At 44.5% G+C, this 24,403-nt stretch overlaps 1 protein-coding gene across 8 annotated transcripts in view; it reads left to right on the top strand.

The window, feature by feature from the left end:
• The window catches only part of auts2a (activator of transcription and developmental regulator AUTS2 a), a 298,426-nt gene that overhangs the window by 194,177 nt on the left and 79,846 nt on the right, over nucleotides 1-24,403 (top strand). For 7 of the 8 annotated variants that reach the window (XM_070982779.1, XM_070982778.1, XM_070982776.1 and 4 more), the window contains one exon: nucleotides 6,783-6,812. The exons of the other annotated variant lie outside the window; for it this stretch is intronic. In XM_070982779.1, the coding sequence (XP_070838880.1) occupies nucleotides 6,783-6,812 (30 nt within the window). The remainder of the gene's footprint in view (nucleotides 1-6,782; nucleotides 6,813-24,403) is intronic. 8 annotated transcript variants of the gene reach the window in all.

Below are 24,403 nucleotides of genomic sequence, written 5' to 3'. Positions count from 1 at the left end.
GGATTCATGTTACTCAAAAACTCAAACCACAAAACTCCCCCATCATAGCACTGTCCCACTTCTTGTTCTGAAATCTAGTTTGTCTTCTCAGTAGAAGGAAGATCTGCTTGTTTAGGAGCATTCCACAAATAGTCTAGAATTGATTGTTTATGTGTGGCCCGATTGCTGTAATGAAGATGCAGCACACTGCTCTTGCTCAGCATCACAATTTATTGATCATGCTACCATTTCAAGCCTTGTGGACCTTCGTCAAGACTGCTTTAGAAGATTCTTAAAACAATGAGCCCAAATAGATAATGCTCCACCCACTGTGCGGTCAGAGGAGTGAGACAGTACAATCTGTCACATTATATTCCACAAATAGACTGAAATGATACTTTCCAGAGCACCTGCATCTACATATTTGGATGTGCGAAGTCTTAAGATACACACCAAGTGGACTCATCTCAGGAGGGGGTCACCATAAGTGCTCAAACAATGCAATTTGATTTATGTAATTACCTCAGAATCCTTCTATTATTCTTTGATTAGTCCAGCGTCTGCTTCCCGCCTCAGTCCCCTGGTGGCTTATGGGAACAGAGTGCAGAGTTGGGGTGAGGTAAGGGGTGTGTTTGTGGGTGTTTGTGTATGTGCCCACTCAGCAGCTGTGTCTTATGTTTTTTCATTTCTATCAGATAACCAGTAAATACTTTCCACCCCCAGGCGCCTGTAGCCGGGAGAAACACGTTGAGATGATTCTAGAAGGAGAGATACTGACCTTGGTGCTTGTGTAACAAATGGATTTTTAAGAAAGCAAAGTGCTGCACCTCTCTGTTCCTTCCTTCCTACCCTGGTCCTTGTCAGGTGTGTGTGTGTGTGTGTGTGTGTGTGTGTGTGTGTGTGTGTGTGTGTGTGTGTGTGTGTGTGTGTGTTGGGTGGGTGGAAGGTACTGATCAACAGTGAGGTTTACCCTGCGGCAACATCTGTTTCTGCCAAGCATCACTTCAGTAGTACGCTGCCACATCTCCTTAAATGTCCTACCTTCCTCCACACTCAAAGAGAGAGCAACATACACATACACCCCTCGCATGAATGTATCTTTTCATCCCAGGCATCCAGAAGTGTGTATGTGTGTCTGCATTTCAGACAGCGCTCCTTGCCTCTTCTCTGCTCACTGGAGTCCCTTTGCAGACATTGCAAAGCCAACTTTCATGATGTAAATTATTAGAGATTTAGAATATGTAATTGTTAATAAAAGAAAATCCACTCAAATATTCTGTTTTCTGCAGGTTTGGTCAACGTCCAGATAAAAAAACTAAAGATAATAAAAAGAATTTCCTCCAGGGTATTGAAAAAAAGAGGTCACAGACTGTAAAGTTCTTATTATTTTATGGAAGGCTTAATTTTTCTCCCCCATCATGCCCCTTCAGCTCCCCTGTCCCAGTGGCTGGGATCCAGAGTTTGCGGTCAAATTGAATATCTTCTGGATAAAGTTTTACATTTAAAGGGAAATTGCATTCAGATGTTGGCCTGCTGCATTTGGCCGGTGCTGCACATGTGGATCAGACCTGGTTATATTAGTCCAGACAGAAGTCTGGTCCTCCCTGAAGAAACATTCTTGGCTGCTCAAAGAGGCGTTTGCCTGATGTGACTATATAGACTGTCTTTAACACTCAAGCTGTGCTGTTTTCTTTCTCTTGTGATTTTTTTTCTCTTTTTTTTTTAAGGTCTTCTCTTTCCTACTGTACTTTATGTGACAGTTTGACATCAAGCAGATGCTGTGGAAATTATATGTTCAATGTCATCACTGCAGAACCCTGCTTATTTTGATGATGTGTCCCAGTCAGGCATGTCATGTTAAATTTCCTTCCACTCACTGAACTTTTAGGTGTATTTACTCAACTGTCTTTTTTGGACACATTTTTATGAAATGCGTGTCTGCTGGGCTTACTTCTAATGTAAAGTAAGCCCAGAGTTTATTTAAGGTTGAGTCCAGAGTGAAGTCGCATCAGCACAATGTACGTTTGGGCATGTTTGTCTTTGGCACTATTTTGTAGGGCTCATTATGAGTATGAATCAGCACTGAGTAGCAGTGACTAAGGAAAAGAGGCTTTTGAACAGACGGTCTATGCATGGAAGATCATGATTAATATCATAAGTCACAGCAGATGACAGAGCTGCATGAAGCCAGCGTTAAAGCAGAGCAGTCATGTTGGTTTTTCTGGTACAGTTCATCGAACTGCACCGCATCGCCATCCCCAATGTATCAACCGTACTTATGTTACTAACATTGCTCCCACTTTTTCTGAAAAAAGTCTACATTTGATGTAGCCAAGTCAGTTTCCTTTTTTTAAATTTCTCTGTTGTAAGAAACTCATTTGTGAGCGTATTGTGATGGGCCTGCTGCTCCAGCTTTGTGCGCCAAAGCAGGTGCTGTGTAGCAAACCCTGAGCTCATCAGTCTCCTCCTGCCCGGCTCTATTTGTTGTTCCTCAATTCACAGTGGCGGGACTGGCAGACTGTGTAATGTGTGGGTGAGAAAGAGAGAGGGATACGGGGGGTGTGAGAGGGGGATTTGAGAATAAGCATGGCACAGATCCCCATCTCACCATCCTGGTCTTCCTCCATTCCCCATGAATAATGTGGCACAGCCCCTTCCCAGCGGTAGGCCAGGCATGCCGCCATAACAAGCTGTGGTGGAGAGCGAGGCATCCAGCTTGGCGAGTCTGCAGGCTCAGCCACATTGTAGCCCCACAACCCCCCCACCCCCATCCCCAACCTGCAGAGGGGAGCACTGGGCTCCAAGATGGCAATCAAGGCTTGATTTGCCAACACATTTCCAATGATTAAAATGTAATTAGCACAAGCGAGCACCTCCTCCCCAGCTAATTTCCACGCACGCTGTGACAGGCAGGCGGTCGGCGGCACCCAGGCCCCAGCAGCAGATGGAGGAGGATGCAGTGGAAGGGGAGAAAACCATTTTGCCATGTGACTGTTTGCATCAGAAAACCATCAGGACGCGCAGATATATCAGGAAGGAGCTGTTAGGAGGAGGGAATGAGGAGCCCTTGACAACAGCACATCAAATTGGCACTGTCAGAGCTGACCCTGGCAATGGCTGCCATCCTTCATGCTGTCTTTCCTGCTCCCAGGCATGCAGGCAGGTTGGCTTCTTCCCTGGGCTTTAACCCCTTCAGCCATCCTGCAGGACAACCTGGCTCAGGCTGATAAACAGACACCATCCTCTGTGCAACGGGGCGCTTTAATGAAGCCCGTATCAACCATAATTAATTCTAAAGTCATGGATAGCAACCAGCATAACCTGAGGCTAATGTCACTCATGGGGGTGACAATACACAGCCATCACATATCCAGAACTGAGAGGATGCCGTTTAAGAAAATATTAGAGACAACTTGTTGACACCAGCAGATCGAACATTATAATAAACCTGTTCAACACATTGTGTTTGCCTTTAAAAATATTGCTTAGATATGTCATTTTTTTCTTGATTGACTTAACATCTGTTAGTATTTGTGGACCAGTGGATTTCCAGAAGGTTATTTTGGAAAAGGGGAACACGACATACTTGCTTTGCACGCATCCTTGTGTGATGTGGTTACCTCTTTAGTGCAGACATTTTTCTGTGGGTAGCTCTGGCAGGAGACATCAGTGAGCCCTGCTGCTACGGACAATAGCATAGCTGCATCATTTAGCATTCAGCCCATGGCTCCTTATGTTCCCCTTGTATTGGGCCAGTATGGCTGGAAAGGATTTAGGACAAGAATAATTTACTCCTTATTTCAGACTAATATAAACAAAAGGCTTGATGCTTGGACAGAGCGCAGGGAAATTTGTAAGAGCTCTCAGCCAAAAGAGAGGCCCGGGTGAGAGCAGAGGGGCGATCAGAAGTGCTCCGGATACAGGCCAACATCAACAGCTCTTAGAGCTGAAGCTAATGTTTGACATTCCTGTGTTACTTAACTTAACACTAAGGCCTAGCTGTACAGTATAATACTGGTTCTGTGTAAATAGCAGCGGGCTGAGTAGAGTATCACTTTTCTTTGTCAGCCCCCTCCCAAGGCTAATGGTTTCCTTATTGTACATGACTTGCCGGTCAGAGAGCTAGCTCCACTGATCTCAATAGCACCATTGTTGTTGTGTTTTTTCGTTCTTTGGTATAATATATTCATTTTTGTCAGTCATTTTAAACCTCTGACATATGTCTTTTCATTAGGCATGGCCTCCCAGGATCAGGAATGTGCTGCAAGTGTTTTTGACATAACAGTTAACATAGCTTTGCAGATTTATTCATACTCGCCCGTCAGTAGCAATAACCAGATTTTTGAGCTCATGCTTACCTCCCAAAACAATACCGTACCTCAGGTATTAAGGATGAGGTCTACCAATCATTCCTGGCATTTCCAACTACCAAGTGCAAAGCTGAGACTCTCTAGCTTTCTGTCTCTGCTACTAATGGAAGAGTCAGCAAGTCGAAATGTGGAGGAGAAACAAATAGCAGATATGCAGGGATTCTTCTGCCCTGCCTCGGGTTGCTTTAAGCATGAGGCAACGCATTAGTTTACTATGATCACTTATCAGTGAGTGACAGCTCCGACTTGTTTGTATGCCTGAGATGTGTTTTTGATCTTTTAGAGATATTATTATTTGTTACTTTTTGCTCTGTAGTTGAGCAGCGACTTGGGGGGAGCTTTAACGTCTGCACTGTAAGGACGATCAAATTGCCTGCCCTTGCCTGTCAGGCCTGATCTCAGGATTTTTTACTTTGCTCATTATAGAGGCATTTCCATTTTATTAAGTTTTCCCTTTTTTCCACCCTTTGTCGCTGAGGGAAATTTGCATACCTCTATTCCTAGGGAAAAAAAAATAATGACAGCAATTTCTTTTCTTTTCTCTCCCCCACTAGCCGTGTGAGTGCTTCGTTTAGTGGCACCTGCGAAAGCGACAGGCGCAGGGATGAGAAGTGAAAGAGAGCAGTTGATTAAATCATCATCAAGTCGCAGCACAGAAAGTCAATTCTGCTTGCCGTCTACAATGATATCCTTTTATCTTAAAGTAATGAGCTATGGCACTTTTGCATCGGGTAATACGATGAGTTCCATTAGCATGTTCCATTTGCTTCACAAGCAAGGGCAAGTCATTCCAGCCGGCTTCTATCTTGGCAATCAAAGCAATTGGCTGCACAGCCAGGGAACAGGGGAAAGGAGGGAGAGCAAAAGAAATGGAACATGAGAAAGAAAGGCTAGTACTGTTTTTTTTTATGGATCACAACACAGTGGAAAAACTAAAATGATGTCCATTATTTGAACCCCTGCATGGCTGTGTTCCCGGGTGTGTAGTAGTGCACAGGCAGAGAAGCAGCTAATGAGTGCTCAGCCGCATTACTGTTGTCACATTCTGGAGGCCTCAATACATGGAAGCAGTTGAGATGGCTAATACTGCTCATCAGATCTTGTCTGCTGCATTAGTCAGTTCTGAGTAGGAGGCCGCAAGAGAGAGGGATACATGGCCGACACGCCTATTTATTCACAAGCTAGAATCGATGTGCATAAATGCACACGGTGTGCGGCTTTTTGTACTACTCAGACATTTGTGTGTAATCACAATCTGCACTCGTCTTGTGTTACCTTTATTTATTCTTCCAGCTTACAGTCTATAGGGCTGCTGGCTCTCTGCACACTGTATTAAAATGGGGGGTGGAATGTTGTGGGTGGTGGAGAAAGAGAGTGAGAGAGAGATGGAGAGCAGGGAAACGTCTGAGGAGTGTTTGCCCAGTGCGTTTATTGCCTCTGCATAATTTATGAGCTGCTGGAGCTGACCATCATGGCAGTGTGCCGCGGGCGGCCCCTGGGGCCGTGTGGGACAGGCCTGTAAATTGGATGCTATGCTCCTGCTGAGCTCGCAAGGCCCCTTTTTACCGTCCAGCCTCAGACACAGAGCAGCTACGAGCCCAGCCAGCTACCTTTGAGCTCTGCAGGGCCCCAGATCAGCAAAAAACAAGAGATGGAAGCAAAAAAAGGGGGCGAGAAAGAATAAATGGCAGGGCACTCACTCCCTGAGCTGTCAATCATTTCACCCCCTTCCATCACTCCCTCCCTACTTTAATCGACACCCACCAACCCCTCCCCACCTACACACACACTCACTGTGCCAACCCCAGCCCATATTCCCCCCCAGTGCCTTCTTCATTACCGACTCCAGTGCTTCTCTGCACCTCAGCCATATGCACAATGTTGAGGGCCGCCAGTCACCCAGCATCACACTAATTAGTTGATAAAGAATTAAGTGGACCTTGAAATTGAAATTGGAAAGAAAAAATGAAATCTAACCACTTTTTCCTCCCTCCATTACAAAGTTCCCTTCCTCTTGCCATTTCTCCTTCCCAGCCTCAAGCAGGAACAGACATCATGGAATTATAATTCTAGTGGCGGTTAGTGTTTTGAGATTCGTGCTCCATCTGAATTTCACATAGGTTTCAGTGTTAACAAGGACACGGCTGCTCATGAAAAATGTGCTTATGTTTCACAGTGTCAGCTAATGAAGTGATCCGATAATATTCAGGCACTGACTATGAGTATATGATAAGTTTGTCATTAAAAAGCTGATAAGATTTGCCATTTGCAAAGGTAAATTAGATCATGGCTCTCACAGGAGTTGAAACTGAATACAACCCCAAGCAGTTATAACACAAGGATGTAGACATGTTATTCCTCATTTTCAGCTTTGCCTTTCTTTTTTTTCCTTTTTCTTTCTTCTGTCCTTTTTTTTTGTTTGTTTGTTTGCAGTGTGACACCGCGAGTGACCAAGATGACAAGGTAAGCCAGTCATTCACTGTGCTTTTTCATATATACTATTAAATGTCCTTGGATCATTTCAGGCATCCTTTATCGGGTTCCAAATATTAGACTTTCTTAAAAGGCTGAGAATTTAATGTAATTAGAATTAAACATCCTGTTAATAACTATGAGAAAGCCTTAATTAGCTGCACATTAATTATAAATGACTTAATGATGTGCAAAATCTAAATCGAACTGTTCTGGGTTTTTAGGATTTAGATGACATTTAAATGAGACTCTCTGTGACAGCCAGGGCTGAGGGTGCTGCTTTTCTTCTGCTTAAAGCCTCGCCCTGACTAGCATATCCACAGTATGAAGTGCCTGTGTCAGAATATCTTGTGCCATATCTACTCATCTGTGTATCTTCCTCTCTATCTGTCTACGTGCCTATCTGCCTGTCTTTTTTGAGACACACTCTTTTGCTAATTAGAAGTAACGCAGTCACGGTAATTAGGTTTTCATTGCTTATTTCTGTTCCTTTAATCTCAATCAACACCTCCTACTGTCAAGATTTATAGCATCTTCCTGTGGTGTAACGGGGTCGTCTTTTTGCTGAGAGGTTCATGCTTTCAGTTTTATCACTTTTACTACAATTGCAATTAACACAAAAAGAAAGAAACATTTGCAGGAAAACACATAGGTCACCAACAAACAAGTTCTACAGATTGAAGAAATGAAAGTATTCACTAGAAATGGTTGTGTTAGGTTTGTAATGCTGATCAAGGTTTGGCCTGATGGTGGCGGTTCGGAAAAGGTAGTGGAAGCTCCAAATTCAAGAGGTTTGTTGTGGTCTGGAGCAGAATCTGCACAGGAAATGTGTCTGCGTGAGTAATGGACCAGGAGATGCTGTACAGAACACTGAGTGGAAAGCTGATGATGGCGCTTTAGGGAAGGTTATAGTGTCGCCTAGATTGCTAGTTCTTGTCATGTTGGGACTATAAAAGCATCGGATTTCACGCATTTTCAGAAAATGAGCATTAGAGATACTTGATCATGACAGAACAAAACGACATCGTGTCAGAGTGTAAGCGTAAGCGTAATTCTAGAAATTAGTACAAAAGGATTAATAAGGTTGAACAGCTTGAGAGCGCTGAGAAAGAAAACATTTGTGTTGGCAAAAAGTGTAAAAAAGCAGGCAAATACAGATGCTGTGCGCCCCATCATTTTCTATTTCAGCTGTCTCTTGAAGATGTGAGTTAAGCCTGATGACTGGGCCACTCTAACAATGGATAATTGATATTGATAAGAATAAAAGTATGAAGCCTCACTGTACAGTACTGTATACCTAAACTGTTTGCTGGTCGTTCAAGTACAGTTGTAATGTTTTAATAATGGCTGCCACATTTTGGTCAAAGCAAATTACAGTATCCAACTGCTTGTAAGTATCTACAAGTTTGTTTTCAGCCCTTTTTTGAGTGTTCGGCGCGGCTCCATTTGTAATAACCAGGTGTTCACTGTGTGCGAGTGCCTCATAGATTCCAAGAGCAGCCATGATATCCAACGACTTCTAGCTAGAGATCTAGATCCACTCTAATGATTTAGTAACACCATTTGCTTGTGGTGTTTAGACTGTGCAGCAAATTGAGTCATTACTCAGTGTTGTCGATTTAAATTGCTCCTGTCTCTGTGGCAATTCCTTTTTGTTTCAGGAAGAGAGAGAGAGCATGGTGAGCTGTAATCCCCCCAGTGACTGTATTAATTCACCCTGGCTCACGTTACGCTCCTGATGAACAGCGCCAAATACACCTTCCTGTCATTGATTAATTGTGTGTTAAAGTAACAGAGGAGTGAATTAGTAAATAGCGGACCCCTATGACAGGGGTTGACTCATGTGTTCTTCCTCAACGTGAGGGAGTAATTGGAGCTCCCACTCAACACTCTTGCCCCCTCCTCAGTCCATGTCACCCCTGCCTCTATCTGGTCCTGTCAGGCGCCGGGCACACTACGCCCACTGCGGCTGTTGTCATTTGCATTCTGTGGGCGACGTAGTCTACTTTAATGCACGGCAGCGGAGAAGGACGCGGGAGAGCAGAGTCGTTTTAATGGGTCAAATGTATTCAGATGAGGACAAACGTGGCTTATTTAGTTTCCCTTCAAAAGCAGGAAATGGAAAAAGTGTTCCCAGGAGAAATCATGTTCTGCCTGGTGTAGAAGGCCTCTGCCGTGTCGGCGGGAGCTGCCAGGCTCTGATAAGAGACAGCTATTCGCATCTCAGAGTATGTGTGGACACAATCCTGCTCGTGTGCTTGTGTGTGAGTGTGTATCTGCATGTGTTGAAAACTGTCAGAGAGTTTGCTCATTATAAAGTGACCTGTAGGATGGGCCCTCTCCGACATGACATGTTAATGGAATAGAGGGAGACAGGTAGGAGGCAGGTTCACCGCCGTCACTCGTCACACAACACTGGTGTTATTAGCTCTTTATGCGTTATCATTAGCTTCTCTGCCATGGCCCCCATTAACACCAGTCTTCCTTTCTCTGTGCCAGTACCAAACAGGCCAGTCAGAGCTCAGACAATGAGAAGGAAAAGGTGAATGCCATGTGTGAAAAATGTGCCAGAAATACTTCTGTGTGGATTGAATATTTGTGTGTCTTAGTGCATATCTCCACATCTGCGTCCTCATCTCCACACAAACCCACAGAAACTGAATTAATGCATTTGTGCCTCACTATTTACGCCTCATTTCAGTCTTCAGCAAGTGTAAAATGGGATGATTTGCCTTCTTTTCATGCTATACTGTACAGTGGACCACTTAGGATTCATGCAGCCACTAAACTGGCAGCGGGATGCAAACAAAAACTCATGCTAAGGGGCCAAAATCGTCTTCTCAAAGCTTTTGCTGGCGAGGATGTCCACGTTTGTCTGTCGTTACCATGTGGCACGGCCCATCTTCCTCTCCTGAAACACAGACAGTAAAAAGTGCTCTTGCATTTATCCACTTCACACTATGCACCCTTGGCGGATCTTGGCAGGGTCACTTTTATTAGGTCTAGGCCAGACCTGTTGATTTGGAGCAGCTTGTTCCCAGTTATGATACTCCACTTTACTGGCTGAAAAGAGCTCCATAGCCTCAGGTGTCTTTCACGTGCATCTGCCAAAGCACCACTAACATTGCTTGTTTCATGGTGCAGTTAACACCAACAGGTTTTCCACCATCTGAGACCTTTTAGGGGGGGCTGTGAAACATCCCCGTAGCCACATGTATGTGTGAGGCTAACAGGATATTGAGGCCAATGTGTGATCCAGATCCCTGAAAAACCTCTGAATCCTTTGGGGAAAAGAAGCCCAAGTGCAGCACAATACTTTTTTATAAATGTGAATAGACACTGACTCTTTAATTTTACTTTTTCTTTTCAAAAAGTAAAAAAAAAGTATGCAGTGAAACATTCACTCAACGTGATCTTTTTTGATTAGACTAACAGCAGCAAATTTCTGCACCTCGTCTTGCCAGTCTTTGTAATGTTGTCAAGAGCGTTCAGGCACTCACTCTGTCTGGACTTGCGAATGCTTAAGTGATTTTTTGCGAGTAAGTGGCACCTTGAAACTGCCAGTCAAACATTTTAGTATGAATATCTGCTAGCGCTGAAGTGCTTTTTCCAGCTTAACTGTTCATCAGTCATGTTACTTAGGCCTTTTGTGAAGACAATGACTCCATGCTGTAATCTGCAGGACTTTATCACTCTGTAGCTTTTTATTTCTCTTTCCCTTGCCTCTGGGCTTTTTTTTATAGAGGCCACACCTTTCCTAAGTGTTATTTACTCGCTCTATCAGCAGCCACAAGCTGTAAATGCCATTTTGAAAATGCTTTGCGTCTTATTAATGGCCATGCAACGGAGTGCTGTAATTTGCTGTGCTTTGCTCTTATTGGAGACGAGGGATCTAAGTGGGTGCTTTAGAGCAGCCGAGAGAACCTGTTTGTCCTTGACATAAAATAAAGATCTGAGCTGGTAATATATTTGCTGTTTCTCTTCCTTTATTGTTTTGCTGTGTTTGCCCTCAGGCAATTACAGCAGAAGAGTTGAGTTTCTCAATCACTCGGCAGCACTGTACATAAAACCATTTTATATCCCCCCCATCCCAACCCCCCCCCCCCTTTCCACCGCAGTGGGAAGGATGAGTAATAAAAAGGAGAGAGCAACTTGTCAGCGTTAAAAGATTATGTGTTTTGCCCCCTCCAAAGGAAGAGAGTAGTGTTTACAGGCTTGAGTGGGTGCTCGCTAGGCCGAGGCTGAGGCTGATTGCACTAGAGTACCCTGTCAGCCAGTGATTTGTCATGTACTTTATCATCCTTGTCACTCTGCAGAGCGTTGTCATAGGTATCGTTCACGCCTGCCCCCTCCCCCCTCTGTGCTTTGTACCCAGACAGTGTAGGAAATTTGTATTTACTTTGGGGGAGTGTAATTTGTTCCTCATGGATAATATGACCCTTAGCGGAGCTGGATCACGGGTTAGTTGAAGTGATATTTTCCGGTAATGGTAGTCGTACATCATGGCTGTCAGGCCGGGTTAGGAGGCGAGCACATTACAGCTCCATTTTAGCACTGCAGGCATCTGGGATTATTTTCCATAACCAAGTATGACATGACCGCTCTGCGGAGTGCATTAAATTTTTACTAGCTTTTTTCCCTCCCCCGGCAACTTCTGTGGCTTTTCCCCCGGTCTGGGTCTTGAGGCTGCCACAGTGATGGATACCCCCAGAGTCCCAGTAGCCCTGGCCAAGGTTAGCGGGTGTCACAGACCTACACCGCTCCCCTCCATCCAATAACCGGCAAATCCTTGCTCCCTCTGAGGCGCAGACACACAGGTCCACCTCTCACCACCACAAGCCTCCATCCGCCTCCACACACATACACAGTTACAAAGAAAAGAAGCAAGCTTATTCCCCTTTGAGAGGTCATTTAACAAGTTAATGTAGTCAGTAAAAAATTATTACACCTCGAGTTTGTCCCCTAATGCAGTTTTCACGAAAGGACAGTCAGAAAGATAGATGGACATTTGGACATGCGTACACCACCCCAGCTGCACGTCCGTGAATAGAGATTGTCTTTACACATGGCAGCGCACGTGACGGCAAACAGTGTGGCGCTCCAGAGCTGTTGATTGCTTTCCTTTTCTTTTCTCTTCTTACCTACTTTCCTCTTTTCTCCCCCATTTTGATTCTTCTCTCCTTGGCAGCAAGGTCAGCAGTATAAATGCCACCTCTTGCCATTGACAAATGGCCGCCCCCCGTCTGATAATCAGTAGGGTCTCAGAGGTGGACGAGCAGGCGGAGCTCATTAGGGCGCCACAGATGAGAAATTAATGTGGAGATTCCAGGCCTGGCAGAGAGTCACGCTGATGGGCCCTGGGTGGAGGAAGAGGGGCAGGGAGGCGGTGTTGGGGAGCGGGGTGGATAGATGGACCCTGTCTGATGGATGACCAGGTCAGCAGGCAGCAACACTCCCCAGACAGTCCCACACATCCACAAACATACACACACCCACACGCCTGTCCTCCCCCGTAACCTCCCCCTCTCCCAACCTCCCTCGTAGTGCAGCTGATCCCGCCCCTCCACGCGGCAGTACAGTAATGACACTGCAGAGCATGAAGCCACAGCAGGGTCCGAGGAAGCACATTTCACCCCTCCACTGATGCACGGTTAATTTCCACGTCCCTTTTTACTCCGAAATAAGACGGTGACTCAAGGTGAAAGTGTCACCCTGTCGATGCGCTTCACAGGTTATTTATATTGCCTGTCTGTTAAATTGCCCCTGCCAACAGATTGCATCTTGTTTTTTCTTAATTACCACTTTTTACACCATTTATCTCAGCGTGCCCATGCGTGTTAATATGTTTCATAGTGGATGTGATTTGTATTTAGACTTCTTGAGCACATGTTGAGATACATTGGTGAAATTTCCCTAAAGCTCAGTTTGTTTTTAGTTTCTTGAATATAACAGCGCTCTATATGAGTGAAGTATGACAAATCTTCAAGCTCACACAAAGGCAGTGGCAGTGTTACATCAGAGAAGACTTGAGGAGCTGTGATATTGAACTGAGAGTCAGCAGGCTGGCTTGCCTCTGGGGCTTTGACCCCCGTCCAGCTTCCTCTACATTCACTGTGACCCATTTACAGTCGCTCGCTCCTGAGCTTGTGCCCCTTCATTGTCCTAGCAGGTAAATCTTCACTCTGTCAAAGCATATCTGTACTTGCTACTCACAGCCTCTGATGTGGATAACTATCAGCATGTCAAGAACCTTGTGTTTGCACCATCCATTGTCTGTTCAAGTGCTCTGGCATATGACATTAAATTGAAATGGAAAACTGATGGAAAGGCCCCTCCATGTCAGCATTCATAAAGCTGAATGCTGAGTAAAAAGATGAGACCTCTGAGAGACCCCCCTGACAAAAAGATTGCATACATGCATGTGATGAAAATAAGGAGAGGAGGATCATCGTGGATCCTGATGATTTTTTTTTTTTTTTAAGTCTAATTTTACTGTTTCCAGGAAACACTAATCTCATGATTTGCATAACTGCTTACCACTGGCATTCAGTCTGCGAGTTGAAACAGTTTAAATCTGATAAGGCGTCTACAGTTTAAAAAAAGCATCCTGTTTCTCTGCATTTATCAGACACGTCTGAGTTTATATGAGACCTTTCCCAGGCGCTTCAGGATTATGTAAACTCTAACTCTGGTATGTGTCTGTTAAATATTTGTTGAACGATCTAAAGAAGCCAAGTTATTAAATTGACGGTTGAAGTATTTGGAGCCGTACTGATTACACCAACACAGCCGTACTGTGATTATTTTTTGTAAAGGGGCAGACACTCACATGTAACTTTATTCAAAAGCATGTGCAATGCAGTCTTACACTTTTTGCATCCATAAAAGGTGTTGCTAATCCTCCTCCTGATGCTGTTTGATAGCTTCCTGCAGGGCGGTTTTTGTGTTGAAACACAGGATTGTAGAAGCTTTGACTCTTGCCTTGAGAAGTGATATTATACAAGCCCTAATGTGTTACACTTGCCTCTAGAGTGCTCAACCTCGCCATTCATTTATGGTCAACAATAAAAGGTAATAATGCACACGTTTGAATAGGACAAGGTTGCCAAGTCCTTGAAATTGAATGGGGAAAAAAACAGTGAATCATGTTTCAAAGGCAATGATTGAATTCCCAGTGCAAGCTGAGAACACAGGGAATGGAAAATAATTTAATCAGCAACAAAAACCATAAATATGCTGTTTGACTGAGATGTTCACTCCTGTGGAAAGAAAAAGCCATTTCCATCTTTCCTGACCTGGAAAAGAAAAATGTCTCAGCCAAATTGTGTACATATATCAAAGACTTTATAAGATTGGCCACATACAGAGAGGCTTTGGAGTGGAAACAAAACCACTGTTGAAAAAAATGTTATGTCCAGTATATATTGAGGAAAAAAACAATATAATGGCAGATATTTTCCGCTGCTGAAGTTGTGCATGAGTGATAAAATAATTTCATGTATTCTTGCAGTGAGAAGCCTTTATCAATAGGATGTCGAAGGCATGGCATCTTATTCTTGGTAACTGATTGAAGTATTTTCCGAGCCATCTGTTGAGCACATCATTAGCTCTCCCCATATTTCTAATAATGTCACGAATGTTGTTTTAGCAGCACGGCTACAATTGGTCTAAGCTTTAAGCCAAAAATAACACCCATGCTGCCAAGCACGCAGAGTCAAACTAAATTACATACATTTTTTATACCATTGACCTGCGCAGTAATGAACTCACTCCATGTGGTGCCATTCGTCAGGTGCAATGACAGAAACAAAACGGAGGGCTGCTGGGTAGAAGAGCATGCTGCGGCGTACTGTGTATGTAGAACCTTCTGGGTCATGTTAGGCCGGTGGATTTGTGGCCGATCAAGAGTGAGCAGCACCCCGGCTCCTCGGGTGTCTGTCCTCATCTCTATTTATGAGGCAGTGCTGCCAGTTACCGGTCTTTAATAATGCATGGAGTAAGACCTTGGGTTCAAACCAGTGTCTCTGGAAACAGGCCGCTTATGAAAAAAAATTTGGTTGTTGTTATGCAGAAAACCCTTCGCAGCGCCTTTCTCTTTTCTCTCACACGCTCTCTCTTCATCCCTGACTGTCTATCTGCCCTCTCTCCCTGCTGAGAGTGAGTCCTCCAACACGCCAAGGTTAAACTTTCTCACTGCGCTCGGCGGATGTCAGTCAAGGCCCGGCTCACCTGCACATAAGCCCCCCCAGCAGCTGGGCCAGTGACTCTCACAAACCCTCTGCCCCCTCATTGCCCTTTTGTCAAGCCAATGATTTCTGCAGGCAACTTGCTTCAGAATTGACTCGCTCCTGGCTCTGTGTCTGTCCACAGCATCCTCAGCTCACCCACAGAAAATGGCTTTATCCCTGCAGCCAAGGCAGGATTTCTCTATCTCAATTTGTTAGATGGCAAAAGCAAACCAAGTGCACTTAACACAAAGACTGTTAATTCTACCAAATTAACTGGGCTGCAGACTGTGATGCAGTCTATAGTAGAGATAATGCACACAAACAGGTTCTTTTTTTGTTGGGTTTGATATTTGAGCTTCACTGTGTTCTTTACCTCTACCGCCTGCTTGCTGAGTCAGTAATCAGACGGAGACATTACATTAATATCTGTTTTGGCTAATATTTTTAGTGGTATTTATGTGAGGTTTTTCCAGTAAATTATACTGTAGGTGCAACAGCCCTGACCAATTGGCTGGATTGGCCAGAATAGTCATCTAAGGATATTTTGGCGAGCAATATCTGTAATCATAGACATAAGATAAAGTATTATACACCACAGAAATGTACTGGATAAATCTCACAAGCAAATAACTGCTACAGAAGACCATATCCCTAATCTCCTGCTGTGGAAGCCACCAGAGGCAGTGAGTCACGACAGAAGAGGGTCCTAAATGAGGGAAATAGAGAACAGGCTTGTCAGAATGACAACGCTGTCCCAGCATGCATGGCGGCAGCCACAAACAATCCTAATGACATGAGGGGCTCTGAGGAGGGGTTGTATGCTGTCGGCTCCTGGGCTCAGGCCGGTCCCCTTCCCCCCACATCCTTCCCTTGCAACCACCACACTGCTTGTTAGAGGCAGTGTAATTAGGTGGCTGAGCTTGTTGCAAGTAGCCCAGGTCACAGAGGCATGTCCAACCCTTGTCCTGATTGCTCCTTGGGGATTTATTGACAAAACACAAGGAGCATTGCATGTTGGGCTCTAATTATGTGTACAAGACATACCCGGCCCCGGGGAAATTAAATGAAATTCCCCAGCTTGATGGGTCCTCCACACTCATGGGATCCATTCTGTTTCTTATTAAGCTCAGCCATTGTCTGCCTTTATGAGGCTGCTGTGTTGAGCTAGGCACCAGCTAAATGCTTTTGAGTGTCTTTCGTTTCACAGTAGCAATACATCAATGGCTCGTGGTGGGAAATTGCCTGTCGATTGTGATCTACACTGAAAAGAGTGTAGGCATTAAAGCAGCAAATGTATTTAACCAATGCTCACTAATATTGTAAATATAGGGTGTGAAATAGAACACCTGCGTGGTGTTTCAGTGTGTAATCAGTTTCTTGTCACTGCAGTTTGGTCTGGACACCTCCAAACACCTCTGCTCTAATTCCCTTGGCCCAGATACTGGACAGGAATTGATAGTCTCCTGCTTGTGCAAATGAAGTGATAAGGGGTCTCACCCAGATTACACAAGGCCTAAGTGGCGCTGAGAAAGCTTATGGAGATGAATGAATTCATGAGGCTGCCTGACAGATTCTTAAGAAGCAATGTAATAAGGGATAAATCAAACAGCTACCATTTTGCCTCTGAATGATTTCAAATTAATGCGGAGGGAGATGGCAGACCTCCTAGGAATGAGTGAACTTAAGTATAGAACTGTGGCTGACCCTTATGTATATTTCTCTATCATTTGAACATCCTAACAGCTAATGTAAGAAAAGGCTGCATAAGCAGTAAATACTCTATTCCTTTTGATACAGCGGGGCACAGTGGGATGTTAACTGTCTTTGAATTGCCAGACTGTGGGGGCAGGCCCAGTCCTAGAGGTCTGCCCATGGATCATTCTTACCACCATTAATAATTGTGCGTATTATGTTGTGAAATGGTGGATAATCCAGGGCTATTCTGGAGAAATCTATTATCTCTAGCTCTAATAGCTGTTGCTGTGCCTCGCTTTTATGCAGACAGTTATTGAGTCATGCCTACTACCGTATGTAAGTAAGTGTGTTGTGTGTTTGTGTGTGGTTAGAAAATAACATTACAGGAACACAGTAAAGACCATACAGGCATATGTCAAGGCTACCAATAACATTCACTGAGCATCATTGTATGGCTCCATACACCGCTCCATCGTCCTTCACACTCTGGAGGCCGATGTTGTCTACTGTGATTGACCTTCATTCTTTCCTCATATGAAAGTTTGTGCAAGTTGATAGCAAAGCGTTAGACAAAGACAGGCCTTTATGAAACCAGACTCTTACATGAAAATGACTGGTCACCTCACTGATACGACCCGGCACAACAACACATAGCTCTCTGCTCAATTTAACATGAACAGAGCAAACACCGCATCTTCCCATTCCACCCAGTCCCACATGCCCTGTGGTTATGCAGACAGCCAGCTCACTCGTACAGTGAGCAGACACACTCTGAAAATGTTACCAAGACCAGCATTCAGAGAGTAATTGGCAAAAGATGCAGATGTGCTGGCTGCTGCAATCCGAGGCCAGAGCAAAGAATATGATGTGTTCTGAATGGCAAGTGGAGGTGAGTCATACTGACACTGCTGGCCATAATGATATTTCTGCTTGGCAAAGCTGCACAACCAGGGGAGGGAGGTGGAAAGAATGTCAGCATGCAAACTGGTGTGAGCATGGCATTTGGTGTAAGCTGTCATGCGTCGGCTTGAGTTGTGTGATTTCGCCACAGCTGCAGTCAAGACACCAATGTCATGATGTTAATTGATGCCAGGTATCATCCAGTCCAGTGGTTCTCAAATCTTTTCTGGCATGCCCCCCCCTCAAAAACTTCAAAAAGTCCTCACCTCCCTCCCCACACTTTTGATCAATCATTAAGATGCACGGGGAAATAGCTAAACTAACAACTAAAAAAGGATCCAAGTTGAATTTGAGTGAAATAAAGGTCAGCATGATAGCATCAGCAAACTCTTGTTTGTTTTCCCTCCATAAATCATATTCATTCAACTTAGTTTCTTTCCATATTCTTCCCCCGGTCATCCACGCCCCTCCATGCAGTGACGCCCCCCCCCCCGTCTCATTTATCCAGCCCAGCCCATGTCTACTCTGTTTCCTTAATCTGCCTCCTCATCTTCATACATACAGAAATGTCATGAGAGTGTGTGTGAGCATGTGTGCCAGCTCACGAAGTCGTAGGCATACATTTCTAAATAACAAAGCAAAAGACATGTGCCCTTTGGGTGGTGAGATAGCTCATTACCTATGAGCGACCTTCCATCTGCACTCATGGCTGCTCTGGGAGCCATTATGATTATGATGGAAATCTCACAAGCCATTACTGGGAGACAGCACAGGGCTCACTGCAGACACACTAATGGACTCATTTGTAATTGGGAGAGAGGGAAATGACTCTGTGAGCTAGCAGTGGCTTTGTTTGATGGAGTATGGAGGAGCGCATACTAGATTTGACAAATGAAACAGGGTTAGTTGTCTGTGTGAAGTAAACTGCAGGATTCCTTGATCAACACACACATGCAGACACACACATACAACCAGCATCCTCTCTCACTTGTGTCCAGCAGTGGCTTAAATCACAGGAGCCTGCTCATATTCTCTTTTGATGGGAGAGCTGGGCTTTAGGGTTTCACAATCAATCTTGGGGACCCACAGGACGTGTAGGAAGAGTTATTAAAGAATACATTTCTTAGAGGTGATAATAGTGTTGAAATTGACTGGTTGGGGTTGGGTGGGGGATGTGTCACCTCCTAAATCTTGGGATTAATGGTGAAACTCATGCTGATCCCTCAGCAAGTTATTCAGTTATGACTAGGGGACAAGAGCATAAGTGTAAGCCTCAGAGAGATTTAAGTGCTCGGCTTTGTTGGCGTTTTGTTGGTTGTGCCTGTTTCGGTAACTCATCTGGGACTATACGTGAAATCCATATTGATCCACTCTCACTGCATACAGATACACTGCAGAGCATTCTTCACCTCATAACTTATCTCTTTTCCTCACAGTTTATTTCAGCAAGAAGCAGGAAGTAAACTGCTGAGGTTAATTTCCTATTTCTCATTATTTTAATTAGCTGAGATTCCTTGTTTTCTGTTTGCATTGTCCCCACAGTGTTGCTCCACACTTTGGTGATGATTTGCTTGTTATGCCCCAATTCCAGGAGGATTAGAATAACCATAAGTGCTATTGTGGAAAAAAACATTAGCTCAGCATGCGTTTACCACAATGACAATAAATGCTTTAAAAACTGAGAGAAATGCCTCTCTTTTAAAATTGGTGCTGGACTGATAATACAGAGTACACCAAGAAATCATTTTAGGAAAATATTTTGAGATATGACCACACAAATAGAAGTAAAACAAAATGTCACCTTGCATCACATTGCATATGCAAGGAATGGACGCAGTAACAAGAACACCCATGTGGAATAATGTAATCTATTAGAGATTTCAATCCAAGTTTGACACGAGACCTCTCCCATATGGCAAAAATGTATGTATTTATATAACCATACATTATGATGTTAAGGTGTTGATGACCCACCCTGCGCATGTGGACCATTATGTCAAACTGCTTTAATGAGAGACAGGAGGCAAATGCCAGACTGGCTATACTTTGACATGAGCCAGAATTAATTTTTACAGTGACATCAACTGATTGCTTAACAATGTTGTATTTTTAAACACGTCGGTATGAGAAGCGAGCAGGTAAGCTACTGCATAATGCATGAAATTCTGCATGGCAGCTTCTCTGTGTTGTTAGTCCACATCCTATTTATTAAACCAACAGGACATTTAACTGCATGTTTATACAAATAAGCTCCCTCAGTAGGAGCCTGACAGGGACGAAACAGAGGGAGAGATGGGAAAGAGGTAGTGAGGTGGTGGGGCGGTGGGGGGGCTAATAAGATTGCCCTGACCTGGGTGATTTATAGATTCATTTGTGTGCTTGTTTAGGAACCTGATCTGCATTATTCATGTCCACAGAGGAGCAGTACTGAGGACATTAGCTGGTTAACCCCTGCTCAGGTTAGGCCACATTATTTTAATGGCCACTGCGAGGGCAAGCCTCTCAGCCCCATTGTCAGAGCGAGAGAGGGAGAGGAGGAGGGAGGAAGGAGAGCAGAGCTCATTTATTCCAACCAAAGAGCTATCTCCCCTACACAGAGAACAGGTGGGGCCAAGGCATTATTATTCAATTATGTCTGTTAACGGTAAACAATGCACAGGGCTTTAACGCTCACAAGAGAAGGATAATTGGTAACCGAATGCCTGGCGACTTCTGACTGCCACACGTTCCATTATTTATGTTGCACGCCACCTGTCATGCATATGGTGCGGCCGCAGCATCCCATGTTTTCTGCGCATGTAATTACTATTCATGTCTGTAATGATCATGCCTTGCAGCCATAAAATAGACCATACCAGCTTTGACACAAGGCCACATTTGTCATCATCTCTGTAGATTGATGTGACAGTTATTAGTAACACACCAGTCTCCTCACATGAAGCTGCCACTGGAAAAAAAAACATCGCAGGATCCCTTTAATTTGAATGTTGTGTGCCTCTCCGCTTTATGTCCTTCTGGGTTCACAGTTTTTATTTTGAACAAAGGTTCTTCAGTGTTTTCTTTCAACAGTCTTTATTTAAACAAGATTCAAGGAACACTTGTTTGTGACCTTAATGATCATGTCAATAATCAGTCCTTTTTTGTCTGAAGAACTGAATGATGTTCTGCCTGCTCACGACTCACGACTGTAATGTTCATATGATACTGCCATGAGGGACATGTTGGTGCCCATGCTGAGCTGTTTGTGAAATATTCCTCTTCTATGTATTACAGGATCACTTTAGAGTTAGAAATCACACACACACACACACACACACACACACACACACACACACACACACCAGTTTAAGAAAGAACAAGATATGATAGTTTTCCCTCCATCTTCCCGGTAAGGATGATCCACCTCTTTCTGTGCTTTTTTCTCTCCTCTCTCTGGGGAGAATGCCATCATGCATAAAGAAAGACACGGAGAGCGGCAGCAGCATATGTCTGCCGAGGTGGATGTGGCGCTGACAGGCCGAGCTTATCGTCTCTGCAGCTCTTCACTACAAGCGTGATTACCGCTGACAGCTCCGACTGCTGATAAAAGCGGGAACATTAAAGAAAACAGAAGAGCCGCACAGTCGACGCACCAGTGTTCCTTCTCATCAAGCCCCCACTCCTTCCCAAACGCCACCTCCACCAGCGCTCCAGCAGCTCCCTCTATTCCTCGTCTTCCCTCTACCCCACGCCAGGGTGTCAGAGCTGTCGAGAGCGGGAAGTGACATCACAAGAATTTGCCAGCAGTCTCCAGGCTCATCATGTCAGCGGCAGCCTGTCTTGTGTCAGGCTTCCCCCAGGCAAGCTGTGATCCAGCCCTCGTCTCTGCACATCAAGACTCCTCGCCGAGGAGGGGAGGGAAGGAGGGAGAGAAAAAATTAACAGAATGTTTTTCCATCTTGTTAACTGACAGCATCATTTGTTAGAGCGCTGTCTCAGCAAGCGGAGTGTGTGGAAGGCTTTCAGATTGGCAGAGGGTAGAATTGGCAAGTGAAGGCATGGTGAATTATTGAGTTTGGATGAGGTGTCAGAGCTACCGCGTTGCTTTGCGTGGGTTTCCAGAAAGCATCTGAGGTGTGATAGGAGAACAAGTGTGGAGGAGTGCTTGATTAAAAAGCTGCGAAGATCGCAGGGCATCGTTTTCTGAGGCTGGTCAGAATATTTATGTTTGTAGTATGTCTGTATATGCGTGCACGCTGTATATAATTGCTTTGAACATCCAAGTTCAAGAAAATTGTATAAAAGCTGTCCGTTGTTCCTTCCAGAACTACTTTCTAGTCTGCCAGAGTGAGACACTGCTTCACGAGTCATGGAAAATCTGCTCTATCTCCTGGGTAAATCTCCATCTCCCAGATCTGGCCCTCTGTCAGCTCATTTGGACAGAGACGGGGGCTGCCTCGGCAAAGAATGCTTTTGATTCTCTTTTCATTTATTTGAACTGATCTGCTGTGATTAAGAGCTCCGTGTCTCATTATTCTCTTTTGGAGAGAAGCAGGGCATTGCTTTTTGCCAAAATATTTGAATGATTAGGGCCCAGGCACGGGCCATGCCAAAGCGACGGGAAGCATTCACTCTGCTTATTAGATTCACTTAAATGCTGTTGTAAATCATCGCTGCCAGTGCATGCTGCCAGGCCCAGGCTCTAGTTCGAGAAGCTTCCACTGCCAATGCCAGAGCACAGTGTAGACCCACTAGAGGCAGCTGAGGCTGTTGGTCTGTGCTGCTGTTTGTTTTAGCTCGGCCTCTTTATACAGCAAAATGGTTGTTTATCCAGTTTTGGATTCATTTACCAGATGAAAATGCAATTAATCAAGCAGCTGTGAGACGTGGGTGAGTTTGAGAAAGCTGATCCTGTTGAATAGAGGTTGAAACCACTAGACTGCAGCTGGAGATGATTTCTGTCTCTGAGCTGTAATTTCTTAAGACATGAGTAACGATGACTTCAACTTCAAGGCATGGAAACATTTATGAATACCAGGATGCTGTTGTTTAGCCAATCCAGATCTGTCACATAAGAAACAATTGGAGTGTTAAATGTGAATGTGGCAGATGATCGCCTGTGTGGAACTGAACAGGTGTGATTAGCCCTAGAGGTAAAACCTGAGTGTTATTCTGTTGTTCTGTTAAATTTAAGATTGCAGAATGAGCGAAAATAGGAAAAAACAGCAGCTTGCAGAGCACTCAAGGAAAAATACTGGCTTTGGTCTTTCAAAATACCCCTGGAAGCTCAATCAGGCCTTCAATTTTGGCGCATTGTCAAGAAGCAAATGCAACAAATCAGAACATATTGTTCCTCAGGGGGCGTAATAAGAGCCTTTGAACCATGAGCTCCACTGCTCCGCTCATGCCCTCTTCGTGACTGACTCCATCGCTTTCTTATTCATATTACCCCAGTCAGCCTGGATCTTGAAAAGCTGTCCGTGGTGATATGGCATCCCTGTTTGTCATGTGGTGACTTCCTTCACAAATAACATGAGGCATGTGTCATCTGTCTGTCTGCTGAGGTAAAGGTCAGCGTGTGAGGATGGGAGAAACGTGAGGGGGGGTTGCCTCAGTCCTGAATGGCCTATAAACACTCACCACTGGCTTTGGCTCCAAGCGCAGCTTGCTTTTCAATAAATGCTGTGGTGCAAAGGAGGACAAATGAGGATCATGAGGTGTGACTGGGGCTGGGGAGGTGGGGGTAGGAGAGAAGGAAGAGGAGGGAAGGGGACAGGCAATTTAACAGTGGCTGTGACTCAGGAGGAGGGGGGAGATGTATGGCACCCAGCCAGCAGAGCAGTGGAAAACAGTGGTCCAGACTAATGATCCACAGCCTGATCGTTATGGCCCCCACAGAAAGGATGGGCACAAGGCGCAGTTCCCTGGAAATCAATTCCCAGGAAGCACATGAGTACTAGTTGTAAATCATGACGGTATGGAAGGGTGGATGGAAGGCACCAGGGATGAAAGGAGAAGGTGGTTGCAAGAGGAGACTGGATAGAGGGGGAGCCTTCTAAGGTGGATAGATAGAGCATGAAGGGGGAACTCTCTCCATCATAAACCCTGAAGGCAAAATTTCTTGTGCCCCTCCCCCACCCCAGCAAAAGCAAACCAATGATGTGGCTGTTCCAGCGTTTTGCCCCTCAGCCACCCCTCTGCTTGATGACTCCATTGGAGGTTGAGGCTGAGGTTTAGAAAAGTGTTCTCAAATTGATTTATATCCCTCAGAAGAGCCCCATCAATCCTAATATGAAACTAATGAAATCATTGGGTGTTGAGGGGAGAAGTGTAGGTGTGCGTGCAGGCATTTGTGCGTATGTTTGTATGTGTGTGTGTGTGTGGTGGAGGGGGGAGGGAGTCATTTAGAAACATATCATGATAAAGAAGGCATTGATCAAGAGGAGTCCAATGATGAAAAATGCCACAGCTCTTGAGATAAACAGCCTAAAGCAACAGTATTGTGCTTCAGTATTATCAGCCAGCGTGTCCTCAAGGCTGCCTCCACTGGGAGTGTCCATCTCATGTGGTTCACACTTGGTTGATAGGTATCAGATTAATTGATGCTTTGAGATAAATGTTTCATTTTAAACCTTACTAAAACATTTTAAAAGACCATACCAATGCTTTTGCACCTTTTTCGTCGATCAACTCTAAATTGTGTATGCTATAAATCACGCAAAATTATTACTATACATTTTTAAACGTGATATTGCGAACACTTCTTAGTCAGAACAGAAA

Source organism: Chaetodon trifascialis, chromosome 16, assembly GCF_039877785.1.
Source record: "Chaetodon trifascialis isolate fChaTrf1 chromosome 16, fChaTrf1.hap1, whole genome shotgun sequence".
Taxonomy (NCBI): Eukaryota; Metazoa; Chordata; class Actinopteri; order Chaetodontiformes; family Chaetodontidae; genus Chaetodon; species Chaetodon trifascialis.
Note: the sequence above shows the minus strand (reverse complement) of the source record. Positions and strands in the feature narration are given on the sequence as shown.